Source organism: Pseudonaja textilis, chromosome 4 (assembly GCF_049901715.1).
Source record: "Pseudonaja textilis isolate UNSWEBS1 chromosome 4, rPseTex1.2, whole genome shotgun sequence".
NCBI classification, from domain to species: domain Eukaryota; kingdom Metazoa; phylum Chordata; class Lepidosauria; order Squamata; family Elapidae; genus Pseudonaja; species Pseudonaja textilis.
This window is the reverse complement of record NC_141993.1, coordinates 77,329,078-77,348,969: the sequence shown is the minus strand read 5'-3', so window position 1 is coordinate 77,348,969 and position 19,892 is coordinate 77,329,078. Positions and strand designations below refer to the sequence as shown.

General features: G+C 38.8%; 1 protein-coding gene across 7 annotated transcripts in view; it reads left to right on the top strand.

Annotated features, from left to right (window-relative positions):
* TNIK (TRAF2 and NCK interacting kinase) overlaps positions 1-19,892 on the top strand; it is a 311,530-nt gene that overhangs the window by 153,520 nt on the left and 138,118 nt on the right. For all 7 annotated transcript variants that reach the window (XM_026705758.2, XM_087933454.1, XM_087933457.1 and 4 more), the window contains exons 3-4: positions 9,009-9,065; positions 14,110-14,235. In XM_026705758.2, the coding sequence (XP_026561543.1) occupies positions 9,009-9,065; positions 14,110-14,235 (183 nt within the window). The remainder of the gene's footprint in view (positions 1-9,008; positions 9,066-14,109; positions 14,236-19,892) is intronic.

Here is a 19,892-nt window from a genome sequence, read left to right as displayed (position 1 = left end):
CCTCAGCAAATCCTCCTTGCAAATATATGTATGTATGTATGTATGTATGTATGTATGTATGTATGTTAGATAGACCACATTTTGTCAGGAGAGATGATCCTATACAACCTGGGATATCATGTAACCAGTTTTGGAACTGGTCCTGTAAGCAAATTGGCAACCAAAGCAATGACCATAGCATTAGTATCACATAGCTTTATGGCAACTGATGTTTCCAGATCAGCTTCAAAGGCAACCCCACCTAGAGTGCTTTGTAGTAATCTAGCCACAAGGGAAGGAAGGCAAGATTCATTGTTACCAGCATCTCTGATAGTCAACATGCCACCCAAAATTAACCTCTAGCTAAAAATAGAACCACTGCCACACAGATTCTCAACTCCCAGCTTTCATTGGTAGTCCAGAAGTATATGAGGTGAACGTAGTGAAGTAGTAGGACCATGAAGACTATACCTCCAGATCCTGACATCCACTGGAAAAATCAGCGATATTTCTGTCTCACGCCTAGGCCCAGAATCCAATTGAAAAGGATCTAGAAAGTCATTAGGATCCAAAGTCATTGAAGCCCTTTTGCCCAAAATCTCTCAGAAGAAAATGAGGGACTTAGCCAGTTGTTGCCTGAGGTGACTGAATTGAAAGCTGGCCTCTTCAGAAGGAGTCCACATATGCTTAAATAGCTTGGGCTGTTCAACTTCAAACCAATTCTGAACGCATACAGTGCACGATGCCATAGCTACGTGACATTAGGGATCCCATTTTAAAAATGACAGGATAATGCGGATTTTGAATAGGTGGCTCCAGTTGATGCAAAATGATTTTTTTAAAAAAATAAGTAGGCTTTGGAAATACGAATAAAATCAACGGTTGCCTAATCTGATGCTGTTGTTGCTTTGCTTGTGAAAAAGCAATCAATCTGCTATTTATTTGAGTGGGGAAAAGATCATTTATATATACAAGGCTGTGTGGTGTTTTCCTGGCGTTTGCTTTCTCTTCCAGGGAGAAAAGTCCACATTGTCTATAACTTAAACCTGTGATTCAGGAGAGGACAGTGTGTGTTTGTGAGTGTGTGCCCAAAGCTGGAAACAGATTACGACCCCCTCAGAAATTGCAGTAATTAATAAGATATTTGAATGTGCCAAAATGGTCAGATTGACGATGTTACTAAAAAATAAGGAAGAAGGAGAATATTACAGGATATGGGATGTTTGGTACAAATGGCTAACGAAAAGATGCAAAGACGTTAAATGATAATGAATGAGAAATCACAAAGTAATATTGTTTATGCATAAATGTATGTACATATGTATAAAAATGCTTAGAACAAGGAAACAATATAGTTATGGAGAACAAAGTTATGGATGTTATTAATCATTGTAAACACTGTTACAATATCATTGCAAAATATAGAAAATTGTTTTTAATTGTTGAAACGTTAAACAAATAAATTTCTAAAAAACAAACAAATTATCCTCCTCCATTTATGCTGGATGTGTATACACAAAAACACTACATCTTTTTGTTTCCCCTACCTGTCTATATGTACAGTATAATATGTAGATTTTTAAAATATGCTCAAACATTTCGATATTGCCAACCTCTCCTATCTCCTCAATGCTCTTCCTTTTCCAGCATGAGTGAAGGAGAATAATTTCCTACACACACACATGCACACACACAGACACACAGACACACACACACACACTCCTCATGCTCACAAGTCAGTGATGGACAATGTGGACTTTACTTGAACCCCCCCCACCCCCCCACCCCAAAAAGACAAGTCTGACTATGATGAAAGGATGGAAACCATGTGGCTATTCCCCACCCCCACCCCCCATCATAAAGTAGCCAGAGTAGATATTATTTAATTTGTTTTGTCTTTAAATCAGGCAAGTCCAACCTTTTGGCTTGCGTGGGCTGCATTGAGTGAAGAGGAATTGTTTTGGGCTGCATGTAAAATATATAATACAATTAACCTATATATAAATGCACATAATAATCTTAAAAGATTACCATCTTGTGGGCTGCATGTGCTTTAAATGCACCAGCTATGCTGCTGGAGGATTGTAGTAATTAATTTCTATTGTCTTTGGAAAACACTAAAAGCAGGAAGGCTAGTGAAAGTCATCAGTTGGAGTCCATCCAGCATCTGAAATCTGTAGAAGAGAAGATTAAAAGGGGAGTCATCCTTCTATTGCAGAAAAATAAGGAAAGTTGTTCAGAAGAAAGTTTCAGGGTAGATTTAAAAAAAAGATAGCCAAGATTTAATTATTCTTGGCTGGCTGGCTCAGTTAAACTCAAAACTTTGTGAGTTATGGCCCTCCAGAGGCTGAAGGGTGCTTGAGAGCAATGATATTTTTTTTTAAAAAAGCCGAGAACGGGTTTTGTTTGACTCTGTAAAATATGGCTCCAATTTAATGCAATATGACAGTGAAGATACATTTGCTGGCAGTTCTGTCATTGTGTAGTGAAGTGAGAAATTTGGTTTGCCGGCAATGGTGGCTAATTCATTGGTGATGAGAGTACAGATGAATTTTAATCTGATGTTGTATATTAGGTTTTTCCATTTGGAATGCTCTGAGTGTATTCAGCTACAGTTTTGATATTTCTGAGCCAGTTTAGAGCCAATGTTCTTAGCTAACAGAAACTGTTGCTCAGAAACTGAACATCGTATATACTGTACAACTTTAGGATCAGGCTAATAGGAGTATGTGCGCATGTTTTAACTAGAGCTCTATTAGAATTAGAAGAATTAGAATTAGAAGAACTTTATTGTCATTGTACAAGTACAGCGAAACTGTGGATTCATCCCAGCAACTGTTCACAATACAATAAAACCAAAGCACTTAAAAATGAAGATAAGAAAGATAGAGTACCCACGTCTCCATTTGCAATTTGAGAGTACAATATCTACGAATATACACAAAATATACATCTAACACTGACTAATGCTTAGCCGAGTATAATACACAAGAGATGGATTGTACTGTAATATGTTATTATACATCTAATGGGATATTGAGATTTCACATCTTAATGAGGTAGTGACTTTGTGTTTATTTGCAGTTCAGATGGCCCAGGGAAAGAAACTATTTGTTAGTCTAGTGGTGTGGGATTTTATTGACCTAAAACGCCATCCAGACGGCAGCGGGTCAAAAAGATAATTGCCAGGATGCGAGGGGTCTTCTATAATGGCCTTGATTCTGCTTTGTCAGTGGGACCTGGCTAAGTCTTCCAAGGAGGGCAAAGGGCAACCAATGATCTTTTGAGCTGTGTTTATCACCCTCTGTACAGTTTTCCTGTCTTCAACTGTGGGGCCTACATACCATACACCCAGACAATATGTCAGAGAGCTCTCCAGGCTTTATAGAAAGCCAACAGAGGCTTTATAGAAAGCAAACAACAGCTTCTTATCCAGATTGTTCTTCCTGAGAACCCGCAGGAAGTGCAGCCACTGCTGAGCCTTCTTCACTATGGCCTTGGTATTAGGGGACCAGGAAATATCAGCTGAAATATGGATGCCAAGGAATCTGATCATAGGACAGTTTCCACTTGTTCTCTGTTGATGATGAGTGGGGCATGGTCCTGTCCATGTTTCCTGAAGTCCATGATCAGTTCTTTGGTTTTATGGACATTCAGTGACAGATTGTTCTGTGAACACCAGATAGACAGGTTCTCTACTTCTGCCCTATATGCCGTCTCATCCTCTCTGGAGATGAGACCAATCACAGTCACGTCATCAGCAAACTTTATGATGGTGTTTGTTGCGTGGCTTGGTGAGCAGTCAAAGGTATACAAGGCGTATAGCAGGGGGCTCAAGACACAACCTTGGGGGGAACTAGTACTGAGTGTAATAGTGGAAGAAAGGTGGGGGCCAAGTCGAACAGACTGTCATCTGTTTGTCAAACAGTTGTTAATCCAGGAGCACGTGGGGGTAAGGACCTGCAGATTATACAGTTTGGTTACTAATATATCTGGAATGATAGTGTTAAACGCAGAGCTGTAGTCCACAAAGAGCATTCTGTGAGAGATTGTGGCAAGGCTGGAAATATAATGAAAGAAATCTTCAAGAGATAGGAGGCACGTTCACAGCTAGTTTATCTTATAAATGGCAACTCAGCTCAGATGGGGAGGAACCTGGGAAGCATTTCAGATTACTAAAAGGAACTCTACGTTAATGAACCCTTTATAAACCACTTGGCAACTTTAAGATGTGTGGACTTCAACTCCCAGGATTTTCCAGCCTGTATTAAAGTTGCCAAGGTTGGAAAACACTACAATAGTAGGGAAAATGTTCTTTCAGTGTTCAACAGTTTCCTTTTTTACCCCTGATTGGGAATTGAAGTCTATTTATTTCTTGATTTCTTCATCTTGCCCAGCTGGATGGGGCTTGACAGACACACAACTGTGGCATGGTGTAAAAGATTGGAAATAGATATCACTCCCTACACCACCAAGGGACATCTGGGCTTTTTTTGGAACTGTGGAGCAGAGAGTTTCCCATTGGTGGGAAGATCCTCCTCCTCTTCCTCTTCTTCCTCCTCCTCCATCATTTTCATAGTTCATAAGAGTAGGAATCCAATGTTGTGTAGAACAGTAATAATTTATTCTAAAGCAGTGGAATCTTGTAAGTCTGAATGTACATCCCTCTCTCACCCTTTGTTTTCATGAAAACTAGAGTAAAGTTGGAACAAGACCTTTACTCAGGTTACATTCCTGTCCTGGACTCCTTAGTCTACTTTTATCTGATAATTGTCTTGGTAGGGGCTTTTTCTAATGGTCATTTTTTCTGCCCTCTATAACCTCACTTCCTGTAATCATATAACTTACACTAGAAGTGTCAAATTCGTGGCCCATGGGCCAGATGTGTCACATGCTGACCACACCCAACCCCAGTTTAGCAAAAGGGAGAAAAAGTCACTATACATCACGTGACGACAACATAAAGCTGCAAGTTTGACACCCCTGACTTATGATTTTGCCTCATCCTAGTTTTTCCGATTTAATACAGAGTGTCTGAATTTCCCAAGCCTTGGTAACAGTCATAAAACAAGAAATGAATCATTATTGTAGTTATGAACCATCAGATTTACTGTTGGAAAACTGAAGTATATCTTTGTTTGGATCAATAGTATTTACCTCAACTGAATTTATATCAGGTGAGAAAGAAGCACAACAAATAAATTCTTCAGTTAAGAACTGTTTATTCAAATGCAGTCTCTATTTTTTTTATATATTAAGGAAATTGTTCCTGGTGCTTTCTCTAGTCACACTTGATTTATGTATATTACAAAATGCTACTAATGCTTATTTCTGAGAAATTGATGCCCTAAACACAATTTTTGATGTGATATTTGTTTAGGGATGACAGAAATTTGAAAGCAAGATACTTTAGTCATCTGTTTTCTCATCCCTTTCTTTCGAAGTCTTTTAGACTTTCATTGTTTACCTTATTATAGTTGCAAACTGAATCACTACCATAAAAGGTATTCTTTGCATAATGGAAATGTAGATTCTTGGGCTCTAGTTGCCTTTAGAGCTTTATATGCTATGGATGTGCTTGCCATTGCTTCTCCTAGGGCTGAGACAGAGTGACTGGCCCAAGGTTATCCAGTTGGTTTTCTGCTTAAAGTAGGACTAGAGTTCATGGTTTGTAGCCTGGTACATTAACAACCATTCCAAACTGGCTCTTTGTGGAATATACTACAGCGGCAATAATAAACTGTGTGCAATTAGGAGACGTAATTCTGTGACCAGCTTCCAAATTCATGGTATCTTTGGTAGTATGAGAATTTGGCTTTCCTTGGTGGAAAATTTGGGATGGAATTTTCAATTGTCGTTCAGGATTATTATTATTTTTACTTATGAGCAAAATAGCTTATGTGTCATTTTATTAATACAAACTAGGGTCATGAAAGATGGGTCTGATAAACAAGGGTTAATTAAAGCAGTATTATTGCCTTTAAGCTTTGCTTATAGGATTTCCGGCCTTTGATGGGAATAGGCTACTTGACAGATGTTCCTTGTTTATCTCATCCAATAAAGTTCTTCTTATTCTTTACACATAGATTTATTTCTACACAGCTAATCTTCTTGTTAGAAGAAGTAACAATAGTTCAGTAACAGAATACCTGGTATTTTATGTGATGTTTCAGGTTTAGATTTCAGCACACTCTGAGTAAGGCTGGAAAATTACTGTGCCTCAAATTTGTTTGTTCAATTTCTATAGCCACCCATCCCAAGCAAGTAACCCTTGATTGCATCAAGAGTTGATATATCAAATGTTGGAAACTTGTATTGATTAGTCTTGCAGTATTAATAGTACATGAATTCCCTTCTGTTTGGGGTGGCTTATTTCCAAAATCAGCAAATTTTGATTTTGGATCTCTAGGTATCATTACATTTGTCATTATCCTCATATTGGCTGGGGATGATGGGGGAATTGATATGAATCAACATTGCAGACCCAATATACTTCTTTTCTGTTGTCTTTATTCATGAACATTGGATTCATTCTATCTTGAGGTAAGTTTAGGGATGCGATGGCTCAGTGGCTAAGATGCTGAGCTTGTTGATCAGAAAGGTTGGCAGTTTGGTGGTTCGAATCCCTAGCACCGCGTAACAGAGTGAGCTCTTGTTACTTGTCCCAGCTTCTGCCAACCTAGCAATTCGAAAGTATGTAAAAGTGCAAGTAGAAAAATAGGGACCACTTTGGTGGGAAGGTAATATTGTTCTGTGTGCCTTCAGCATTTAGTCATGCTGGCCACATGACCATGGAGACGTCTTCAGACAGTGCTGGCTCTTTGGCTTTGTAATGGAAATGAGCACTGCCCCCTAGAGCCAGAAATGACTAGCACATATGTGCAAGGGGAACCATTACGTTTAGGTAAGCTTGGATACTGTGACTGGAAATAAAAATTGTTGCAAGGGATATTCCACTGTGACTATGATACAGATAGTCCTCGACTTACAACCACAATGGGGCCAAAATTCCAGTTGCTAAGTGAGACAGTTTTATGTGAGCTTTGCCCCATCTTATTACCTTTCTTGCTACAGTTGCTAAGTGAATCACTGCAGTTGTTCAGTTAATAACTGTTAAATGAATCTGGCTTCCCCATTAACTTTGCTGGTCAGAAGGTCTCCAAAGATGATCACATGACCCAGCAACCATCATAAATATGAGTCAGTCAGAATTTGGATTATGATTGTGGGGGATTTTGCAGTGGTCATAAGTGTGAAAAGGGGCATAAGTCACTTTTTCAGTGCCGTTATAGCTTTGAACGGTCACTGAATAATATAATAAATCTATTTAAAAAGCAGTAGATGTGCAGGTGCATGTTTGATGGACTCAGCAGATAGTGGTAAAGACTGCCATTGAGTAGAAAATGTGTCCTAATTAATAAAAGATGGAGCCTAAGGCCAAAAATAGAAAGAAAGAAATATCCAAAAATGTTCAAAACATTACATGAAAAAATGACCCTGTGCTCTTTGCTAAAAGGCCAATTCATTCCTCACCCCCATCTGCCACTTCCTCTCTCCAATGGAAGGTCTCCTTTGCCCTGATGTGACAGAAATCAATTAATCAGAGTGTTTGGCGGATAATTTCTCCTACTTTTTCTGCCTTACAGAGAATATGATTTAAAAATCACATATGAAAAGGGGAAAATATTTTAGAGAAATCAGTGGGTCGGATGTAGCACTTCTGCACTTATTTAATGATATGAATGACAACAAAACAGAGTTGGGAGGGACTTTGGAGGTCTTGTAGTCCAACCCCTTGCTCAAGCAGAAACTATACCATTTCAGACAAATGGTTGTCCAGTCTCTTCTTTAAAACCTCCAGGGTTGGAGCTCCTACAACTTCTGAAGGCAAGCTCTTCTGTTGGTTAATTGTCCTCACTGTTAGGAAGTTCCAGGTTCTTCTCTCCTTCCTTAGTATCCATCCATTGCTTCTTGCCCTGCCTTCAGATGATTTGGAGAATAGGTGGACCCCCTCTTCTTTGTGGCAGCCCCTGAGATATTTATACAAGTATGGTATCCAATATGTGTGTGTGTGTGAAAGTGTTGATTCTTGCCCCAGGTTAGATGTTATTGAAGATCTGTTACAAAATGCTTTTTGTCCTAGTTCCATTCCTACCATCTGCCAATGTACTTAAGTACACTCTTAACAGACTACATATAAAACTGTCTTCATAATTTTCTTCTCTGGTGACCTTCAGTGCTCACTTATGAACATGGGTTGTGACTGTATCTTACGATCTCCAGGAAGGCAAAATCCAGAAATGGCTGCTACTGCCATTGTGGAGTCTGTTACGGTTGTCATATTGTCATATGAGTGCTTTGATGCACTGCCAATACACCAGTAAATTAATGACAAAACCACCCACATTAGTCTTCCTGATTGTTTAGCGGGGAAAATGTAGGTGCTAAAACTACTTCCATCAGAATGAATAACTAACATTTGGCTATCTACACAGATTGGCTGACTGGAATGGGATGTAATTGCATATTTCATGTGTTTACTGATTTGACATAGTGACCCTTTTTGAATAATTAAATATTTTGAATGCTCCTTTATGTTTGTTTCCACTCCTACAAGGGGGATACTTAAGAATGTAAGATTGGTTTATTTATTTATAAATAATAACATTTATTCTGTTATACAATAGTTCTTTGCTAAGTGAGTTTCCTACAGCAGTCTTTTTATGATCAGGATTGTTACACATCCTCAACATTTGAAATGTGTCTGGGAGCCAAAATGTTTGCCTGCCTCTAAAACCTGTTAAATATATGTCTTCATAGATAATCAAGTTAATGAAGTGATGCTGTTGACTTCTAACTTTGCACTACTTACCTTAAGGGATGAAGCAATCAAGCAGGAATAAATTATATTTGGAGATAAGGCCTGTCCAATTTATGAGAATTGATGACTTTGAAGCTTTGTTGATAAATTATTGGCCCTGATGTGCAACTGTGAAATCTAACTGACTTATTTGTTTGATTTGTTCTAGGGCCGACATGTTAAAACCGGACAACTTGCAGCTATTAAAGTCATGGATGTCACTGGGGTAATGTATTCTTATCTCACTTTCTAAATTATGAATGTGTATTATTAAAGTGCAAGGCAATTCACTCAAGAATTTGAAAGCATCCAGAAATTATTTAAATGTTGATTTGGCTTCCATTGGCTCGAGTTGCAATAATACACATGGAGAATTGTGAATAATCACAGTATCATTTCATAGAAAGCCCAGCATCAAGACATTTAGTGTCTTCAGGGGGAAAAAATCACATTAACAAAGGACAGCTATGTGGTTTGGTGATTGTTTAAAAAAATATTTTTTCTTGCTGTTCAACGTATAAAATGTATTGCTGATGTGCTTTGATGAGCAAGGAGAGGCAAAAGATATAACAGTAATTACTATTTTAATCATTTATTTGCTTCATTCTCTGGAAAACTGAAGATTGATTCTCCATGCACTATTTTGGCAACTCTTTGTGGTGTAGGATGCAAAAAAAAAGGTACTATAAACACAGCTGAAATTTCTCAAGAAAACTACATTTCATTAAATTTCATATAGCTAATCTCAAATAGCCCTTCAAATTTCCACACACTACTTGTGAACAAAGGAGTTGGATGGACAGTTATTGCATATTTATGTCTTAGAGCAGTGGTCGCCAATCAATGGGCTGGGGACCACTGGTGGTCTGCAAGAAAATTTTGGTGGTTTGCAGAGAAATGTCCCCCCAAAGTACATACCCCCAAAGCAATTAATCCAGGCTGCGCAGGAACACAAGGCTGTGCTGCCCATATGACCCACCCACCCGCTACATCCCCTCCACAAACTTTACCTTGAGTAGAGCCACGCGAACTGGAACTGGAAGGTAAGACCAACGGCAAGGGAGGGAAATCTGCCCAGGGTGGCTTGCTGGCATTAGTGGGACAGTTGGTCCCATATTCCAGAGCTGCAGTAGTCACAAGACTGACCCTTTGGTCATCGTGGAGCAGCTGCTCCTCCACCCGAGTGCACCAACTTGCCATGGACTGGAACAGCTGCTCTGGGATGACCAAAGGGCCAGTCCTGTGACTGCTGCAGCTCTGGAATGTGGGACCAACTTTCCCACCAATGTCAGCAAGCCACTATCAGTCAAAATTCATATTAGCAGTCCGTGGGATTTAAAATTATGAGTTTGGTGGTCCCTGAGGTCTAAAAGGTTGGTGACCCCTGTCTTATAAAATATTCTCCAAAGGTTCCTTAAAGGAACATCTCTCTTCAGTAACAATAGTTGTGTCACTACTGAAGAAGCACAGCATGGAGACTTTCCTTGGGATATAATTAACGCATGAGTCAGGGAGGCTGCAGACTTCTGGAGAGATAACTGTACATTGAAAAATGGGATATGCACACCTACTCTTTAGACACCTAAACTCAAAACAAGTGGAGATCACACTCCATTCATGAAATGTTCTCTGAAATTATCTTCTCTTTTGGAACACTTTATAAAATACTCTGTTTTATGCCGTTTGAATGATAATAGGAAAACAAAATAGAACTTACAAGCCTGGCATCAATTTTAGCACTCTTGAAATATCACAAGAACACAAGTGTGAACACTGGTATTGAGAGAACATGTTTGATTTAGGCCACTAACCGTAAATATATTTTAACAATGAAACGGTGAAATATTTTTGTTATAGACATTTCCATTAATTTGGGAGATGTGTGTCTCAGTAGGAGTAAATGCCAGTTGCTGACTCAGGCCTTACACTTGAGCTCCTTTTTTATCAACAAAGAAAATTGTCCAATATGTTCCTTGCTTACATAGATTCTCTTTTTCTCTGGAGTTTCAGTCTCTTGATCATTTCATGGGGCCTTTCCTTTACTTTTGCCAGCCTTTGAGATTCAGTTTTGTCAAACAGCCAGCTGGGCCAGCATGTTTTTAACACCTGAATAGAGAATACAGTGGTCCTACCAATCAAACAGCTGGCTGCAATTGATCTGACTAAAATACTATAATTGTCAGGATTTCGGCAGTTACCCCAATTAAATCATGAGTCTCAAGCCAAACTTCCAAAACTAAACAGGATTTATTGGGAGTTAACATGTCAGCACTACCCAGGTGTAGCCAACTCTGAGACACATAATTCACTGTCATTCTTGACCCTGGTTTCCCCCCACCCCTCTGGGTGTATCATAATTCATATTCCCCAATGAGACACATCCATAGCCAAGAATCATCAATCATGTTTTCCAGTTAGATTTTTGCATGGCAGAAACTTCAGTCACCTAGTTATAATCTCTGAAAAATTATGTATGGAATGTACTTTCGATTTCCAAGCTCCCACACTGTTCTTTCAAACCCCTTTTCCCCCCTCCCTTTCTGTTGGCAACTATAAAATGGCCATAGAAATTTCCTCTTTGAAATGAATGTTGATATAAAAATAGCTGATTCTCTGCAAGAAGTAAGACAGTTTCTTCTGGAGATCTGTGGTGTACCTGCTATTGAAGACGTTATGCATATTCTGTTTGGTTGCAACCTGTATTCTGCAGAGAGGACCATTTACTTAGATTTTTAATTAAACACTGAAAAAATACTGGGACACCCAATTGATAAAAGGAACAGAGATTTTCTAGGTATTCGGCTTGCTAGCCTTTTTATGGGGAAAATAAACAATTTGCTTGCTACAGAAACCTAGAAGGAAAAGTATAAAATAACTTAATGTTTTTCTGGAAATGTAAGCACTCTAGGAATTGCTTAATAAGAGTTTTAATTCACTAAACCACATGCTATTTTTAAGATTTATGGCTGTATGTCTTGCCTAGAAATATAGTGTGAGATTGTCTTCAGAAAGAATTTGCTTTAAAAAGACAAATTAAATGAGCTTGTGCTCCCTCTCTCATTAATCACAACGATTTCTTACTTCTTTCATTCTTTCTCTTACACATGGCTTTCCCCCACTCATTCATTCATTAATACTTAAGGTCTCATCCTATTCATTCATACACAAACACACCTCTCTTTCCATCCTCCACATATGTTTGGCAATTCTCCTAGGAGGACTGTATAAAAAATGACAACAGTAGTGTTGTTTTTTTTTAAGGATAAGAGATCTCTAATCCTAGAGGTTTTTAGTCCCAGAGTCTTAGAATTTCCTCTGACAACAATAGCTGAAAATTGTTAGCAAAATATTGCTATTTGGAATCTGGGAGTGGACAATGTATGAACACACTGCAATGTGATCTTTAAAATTAGCATATTCAATTAACAAGAAAACCTCCAAAATTATTTCCTCCATCCTCATATAGTCTTGTATTTACTAAGTTTAACCCTGCTTCTCTCCTCCATTATGTGTGGCCCACCCAAAAACTTACTTATACCTATCTTTAAGCAAACAAACCTTTTTCATATTATAAGATAACAGTGTTTCTATGGTAAAAAAAAATTCTGTGTACGTTTTTATAACAGCAATAGCAATAGCATTTAGACTTATATACTACTTCACAGTGCTTTACAGCCCTCTCTAAGCGGTTTACAGAGTCAGCCTATGGCCCCAAACAATCTGGCTCCTCATTTTACTGACCTTGGAAGGATGGAAGGCTGAGTCAACCTTGAGCCAGAGAGAATCAAACTGCCAAACTGCCAGCAGAAGTAGCCTGCAGTACTGCATTCTAACCACTGCCCCCCCGCGGCTCATGAGAGCCAGTTTGATGTAATAGTTAAAGGAGTAAGGAAATCAGGAAACCATGAGTTCTAATCCTGCCTTAAACATGACGCCAACTGGATGATCCTAGACCAGTCACTCTCTCTTAGCACTAGGAAACAGGCAATACTAAAGCCCTATTGAAAATCTTGCCAAGAAAACTGTAGGAACTTGTCTACAGAGTCATGCATGCATATATCTATGTATGTGTTGCTTGAATGAAAATGATTGTGATTTTTGCTTTATTTCATCAGATGCAAGGAATAGAACTCCGTATGTGAGATGTGTGTTTGAATGTGTACATAAATGTACACATACACTGCGTGCTGATTTTTGCATGAAAGAAGAGTAATGTATTAGGTCAATAACCACCAAGTTTTATAAAATATGCAACATAAAAGTAAACCAAACCAAATGGATGGGGTAAAATACCAATATAGCAGAGTCTCTATTAAAAGTATAACATAGGCTACTATAATAAAAATAAAACTGCATATCTTTCAAAAGAAAGTAATACAAATACAGTAATACAATGTCAGAATCTGCCCAGAATCTAAGTAGTTATTCTTGGAACCAGCTATGCCTTATTTTCATTGTGGAGACACATCATTTGGCTACTGTGCAAGTAATGAAGGGCTTCAAATCTTCTAAAAGATGATGTGCACACAAATTCCCTGGCCTTCCTGAAGATATAAAAGAGAGAAAAACATGTTTGTTTGCTACTTATTTTCTTTATTCACATTCCACCAACCAAGCAACTCTAAGCCCCACTTGCCTTATTCCTTTCTTTCAGATCCTTCTGCCATTAGTTCATCTTCAGTCCACCATCTTCTATGTTTTGGTTTTGCACATGTGTGAAAGAGCCTTTCCTACTTTCTGGCTCATAAATTCCAGGCCCCATTTAAATTCCAGTTGGAACTGAATAGAATATTAGTTTGAATAGGAAGCAGAACCATATGCCTTTAGTGCAAACTACAGTTGACTTTACAAATTTGGATTGTAAAAGTTAGTTTGAAAGAGATTGTTGTAAGACAGTCTGCATATTTCACAAATTTACTGTTTCATAACTATTTCTGGGGGTCTCAAGAGGCTACATCCAAATCTTTTAAGGGCGCTTGTGATTGTAAAGTGTCTGATTGTTTCTCTCTACCATAATCCAATTAACTTCATTGTTGCATGAAGCCAAAATACCAAGCAACCTAATGTAAAGGAAATGGAAAAATATTTACAAGTGGAGCTAAATTTATTCCATAATAAAGATATAAAGAAGGAAGCAGAGTGGTAGAAATAAAAGCAAATGAATTGTTTTTTGTTTGTCTGCATCAGCTGATGAAGAGAAATAACGTCTGGTGATAATAAGGGTGTTGTTCAATTGATGACACTGTTTTATTCTCCCCCTTTTTCTCCAGGATGAAGAAGAAGAGATTAAACAAGAAATTAACATGCTAAAGAAATACTCCCATCACCGAAATATCGCTACTTATTATGGTGCTTTCATTAAAAAGAACCCACCAGGAATGGATGATCAGCTCTGGGTAATACAGTTCTTTTGTTTGTATTTTAGCAATCTTCACTTTTTATTTTCTGTGGATAAATCTGAAATGTAACCAGCGTACCAGTAGGTGACAATACCCCACTCACCCATAGTTAATTTTGGAAGCTACGTACAATTGAGACCTGGTTATTATTTGGATGAGGAAAACCCTCCCCCCAAACATATCAGAACTGTTGGAAAATTGCAAAGATGTCCTTTAAGAAGATAATGTCGAACCATTTTTTCTCTGTAGTGACCAGGAATTTGATTAGATTGAAGGGAGACTTGACTGCAAATACTACAGGTTGTCCTCACTTAATGAGCCTAATTGGGACAAGCTAAGCAAAGCAGTCAGTAAGTGGGAAATCATAGGACTGCAACCGTGGTTTTTGGTGAGAAAGCAACAAAACAATTCAGTTTCACACCTTTGATTTTGTTTGTCCGATTTCTTCTTTCTGGGAAATGGGAGGCGAAGAAGATGAAAAAAGCAATTTCTGTAGGCAGCATCTCCTTTGCCTGACTCTTCCACTCATCCATTTACAGAGCAGGGAGATTGGAGAGGAAGGATTTCAAAAGAGTAAGCTGCTTGCTCTACAAGGGAAGGTAGAAAAAGAACCCCATAGAGTAGGCACTTAATGATGATCATGTGACCAAAGGATGTGGAGAAAATCATAGATGTTGGTAATGGGACATAAGATTATAAATAAATAAATAAAAATAAAAAATAAAATAAAAATAAAATAAACAACCATCTCTGGTTTGAAGAGAGCCCTAATTGCAATTTTGATTACAACTTTAAATCAGGAAAAGTTTGGCCACATCTTTCCCAACTAAGAATTTTTTTATTAAAACACTGAAACTCGTACTAAAAATTGCACATTGTTCAACATTACCATGTGATGCTTTCCTTTGGCTTAACACTGCCTGCTACAAGCAGGAGCAGAGAAAAGCACACCTTGTTGATGCTGAGAAAAGGTATAAGACTCTTAAGTTGTTTGCAGGTTTTCAAAAGCAATCTCAGCGGGGTTTGCAACAATTGTTTCTTCAGCATCCATCGAAAGAAGGTGGGATATAAATATTTATGAGATACCAACGCTTCTGGTTTTGTTACGTTCTCCTACATTTATTTGAATGCTTAGAACGCATCTTTTCTTGCAAGTCTGCAGTTCAGCACCTGTGCATTGTTAAACATTTCCGTGGTGATGGCTGTTTCTTTTAACTAATTTCTAGAGTTAGTCCATGATTCGAATCACCTGTTCAGAAAGGGTCGCTGGGTGCAGAGGAGAGGTGAATGTACATTTTGTTCCGTCCAAGGAAATTACTATATTTTAGATGTCTGATTGAATTAGAATTGGTGACACTTCTATTCTTTCTGCTCTGGAGATAAATGCATCTTTATTTTTTTGCTGTCATTGTTGCTGGAATAAAACTCCTTGATGATAAGGCCAAAGTAATTCTCTTTATCAGTCCTTTGCTGAGGTGATAATGGAAAGGTGGAAGGGAAGCCAGGTTTTTTTTCCAATACAGATTATGATCTGTCTCTGCAATAAGGCAGGTTTCTAACATATTCTATGGCTATCATGCTTGAAGTGCCCCTTTTTATTTGGCCTGCATATATTGCTCTGTAACAAGAAGAAAAAAAACACCACAGGTCTATTAAATGTTACCACTTTTCCTCAAATATGAAGGTGGCAAATTCTAGCTTGATTTTTCTCCAGGAAAACCCAACTTTTCTAAATACAAAGGGAATTGGATCTTGTGCTCACCTCCTGATTCGGTAGAATTCCAATGTCTTACCTTGTTTTCAAAAGTCGTCATTTCAGATTATTTGTCCTGATAGGAGAAGTGCTCTTGGAAAATTCCAGCTATAGGTGGAAACTAATCAAGGAGAGAAGCAACCTAGAACTAAGGACAAACTTTCCTGACAGTGAGAACAATTAATCAGTGAAACAAGTGCCTCCAGAAGTTGTGAATGCTCCAACACTGGAAGTTTTTAAGAAGAGATTGGATAACCATTTGTCTGAAGTGGTGCAGGGTTTCTGGTCTAAGCAGGGGGTTGGACTAGAAGACCTCCAAGGTTCCAACTTTGTTATTCTATATTCTAAAATGGGAAAAATCTTTTTTAGTGACCATGCATTTCAAAAGCAACGGGAGGGCTTATTTGGTCCTTTCTCTCTCATTCTATGGTTCTGTCCTATTGACTGATTTCACAGTTGGGTTTTAGAATTAGTGGATGTTATTGTAAGGGTACTAATTTGAGTTATTCTAAGTTGTTTATACAGGCAGTCCTAGACTTACAGCAGTTTGTTTAGTGACTGTTCAAAGTTACAGCAGTACTGAAAAAGTGTCTTATGATTGTTTTTCACACTTACGACCGTTGCAGCATCCCCCATGGTCACATAATCAAAATTCAGATGCTTGGCAACTGATTCATATTTGTGATTGTTGCAGTGTCCTGGGCCCATGTAATTGTCTTCTGACAAACAAAGTCAACGGGGAAGCCAGATTCAGTTATCAGCTGTGTTACTAACTCAACAACTTCAGTGATCCACTTACCAACTCTGTCAAGGGAGGTCATAAAATGGGGCAAAAGTCACTTCACAAATGTCTTAGTTACCAACATTGTGATGACCCAGGGTGTGGCACAAAGGCAACACAGTCAGATAATCAGTAGGAGTCCCTTTATTAGCTCCAACTTTGCCCCAAATGTCCTGGTTACCTTCTGGTCTGGAGAAAAACTCTCCCAGGAACAGCCTTTGGCTGCAGAGAATCAAGTCCAAAATGTGGTCAACAAAAACTGTAACTATAAGTCCAATCAAGGTAAAATGAGGCAATTAATCCGGCAAGGCAGGAGCAAGAATTCCAGACATGAAAGCACGATAATAACTCAACATGGTTGGGAAGACGCAAGGAACACAGATAACCAAAGTCGACACAAGATAAATTCACGTTTGCTCCCAGCACACAGCATGCATCTCTTTTAAACTCTCATTCCCAGGTGTGGCAAATGAAGGGAATTAGGGCCCTTTCCTCCCCCGTAAGCCATACAACCCACGTTGCTCTCTTCTCCGTTCCTTCCTGCGTGCCCTAGGATGAAGAAGGCGTGGGCCTGGATCTTCCTCTGAACTCCCTCTCCCTTGTTCTACTCTCTCCTGCTCTGCCCAGCCGGATTTTGCTCTTCCCCAGTTTCCTCCACAGCCAACGGAGCCACACTCCCACTCCCTGTCATCTGTTCATCTTCCTCCTGAGATTCAGACTATGACAGGGGCATGACAAATATAAATGTTGGGCTCAGTTGTGGTCATAAATCAGGGACTACCTCTATCTGGTTCAATTATCTTTCATAACTTTGGTATTGTGGTTTAGTAATTGGTTTTAGCTTCTTAGCCACCTTGAATCCTATGTGATGGGGAAAGGTTATGCCTTTTCTTAATGAATATTGCGATACTGGACAGCTTCTCTGTTTGTGGGAGCTGCCAGAGTCAAGTCATTGGCAGTAGCCCAGCAAATATTTTTGATGCTTTTAAAACCTTCTTCACAAAATTATCTCTATTTGGCAATCATGTCTTAAAACCCCTCTGAAGTGTGGAAAATAAGTTCTGGCAGGGCGTTAAATCAAAATTCTAGCTTTAACATCTATATGTGAGGACACCTTATTATTACTGTTTAAAAGGACTGCCCATTTTAAATAAATATTAGTGAAGAGATCATAACATAGATAATAAATTGTTCTGGCTTACAGACCTCTGCGCCCAGAATTAGATCAAAATCTTAATCAGCTTTCATCAATTAGGGAAAGCCACGGTGGGAAATGTGAGCTCTGATTGGGGAATTCTGGGAGTTATAGATAATTTCTAGAGGTTTACTAGATTGGCCATAATTCTTTGAAGATAATATGATTTATCACTTACAGCTTTTATGTACAACTAACTCTATACCTGTGCTTCACTATGAAACTATGTGATCATGCTTAGTTTTGGGGGAGGAAGATAAGGTGGGGGGATTGTGTCTCTGCCTACCAGCATCCATCAGTATTCATCTGGCTAGTGTCCTGTCAGTGTGTGAGAGAGTTGACGGCTGTTTGGAAACTGAAACGTGGAAACTGAAACAGTATTTGCTGTGTGAGCAAGAAGGAGAGAGCAAAGGAGCCTGGGCATGGCTTAGCTCAACTGTTCTGTACTAAAGCTGGTTGCTGCTTATGTTTTGCATTTGGAACAGATTTATTTTCAGGTGGGGAGGGGGAGTAGAACTCCTTAGCATCAGAGCGTGTTAATAATAATATACGAAATACTAATCTGCTGATGGCCATTTTGAAAAATCTTTTCTTAGTGAGCACCTAGAAGCCAGGAGGAATATACATGCCAAATTTCAAGTTTGTAGGCTTTACGGTTCTGGAGATTTGTGATGATGCCTGAATGAAACTTCACACACACACACACACACACACACACACACACACACACACACACACACACACATATATATGTGTGGATCTTTGGTTATTCGGGTTTTCTCCCGTGTAAAATTGGAAATATCTAGGTGAAGTCTCATTCATCATCTTCAGGCTTGTGTCTTCAGCTTTGTGCTTCTCGGAGTAAGGGGGAAATTCTGTCCTATGAAGAACCTTAACAATCCAATTCTCGTGGAAAAGATGGTCTTGGATTCCGTGCAGTTGGGGGAGCCCTACTGATCTCCCATTCCAAGTTAGCTGTCCCAGCTGACCTCACTACAATTTGGGAATGATTTTGAAAACTGGTTCCAAATATGAGTTTTACTCTGAGAAGCACAGAGCCGAAGACACAAGCCTGACGATGATGAATGAGACTTCATCGAAACGTTGCCTAGATACTTCCAATCTTACATGGGAGAAAACCTGAATAACCAAAGATCCACATACTAATACCCACGAGAACCTCAGAAAATATATGTGTGTGTGTGTGTGTCTATCTGTGTGTGTGTGTGTGTGTGTGTGTGTGTGTGATGAGAGCTTATACACCAAAGACAAATTCCTTGTGTGTCCAATAAGGAATTCCATTCCATTCCACTCCAATGAGACATGGAAACTAGGATAGACCACAATATGAGGCTTTTGAATCTGGCTTGTATTGTAATCAGGGCAATAAGACAATTGTCCCCAAACAAAATTGTCCTATGATTGCCCTTCCTTCATTACTACCCTCCCTTGCTTTGCTTCTTCTTCATCTTTTCCTTGTTGCTTTCAAACTTTTCTTGAGCAAGCAATGTGGCACTTAGCATGGCAGATCGTAACTCCCTGTGATGGAGTGTGGGTTTCACTCAGACAAGAGGGAGGGGAGGGATGTTGAGCCACTACAGAAAAGATATTGTAGTCCTGGGAAAATAGAAAGAATGACAAAGAAGCTCAATTCCACTCTACCTTGATTGTATTGGGTATAAATTGAAGTAGGCAGGGCTCTGTCAGACTTTCCTGTTGCAATCAATTTAAGATTGCACTACCCAATCTAAATCGATTAAAGTATATTCCAAGACTCCTATCAACTCCTCTTTCCTGAATGTGCCTATCTCAAAGGGTTGACACTCCCCAATAATTTTATTTTTTGTAAATCTAGGAAAACCATGTGCAGGGTCACTGTTCTAAATAGAAAGAGAATTGGATCTAGTGAACACCTCTTGAATCTG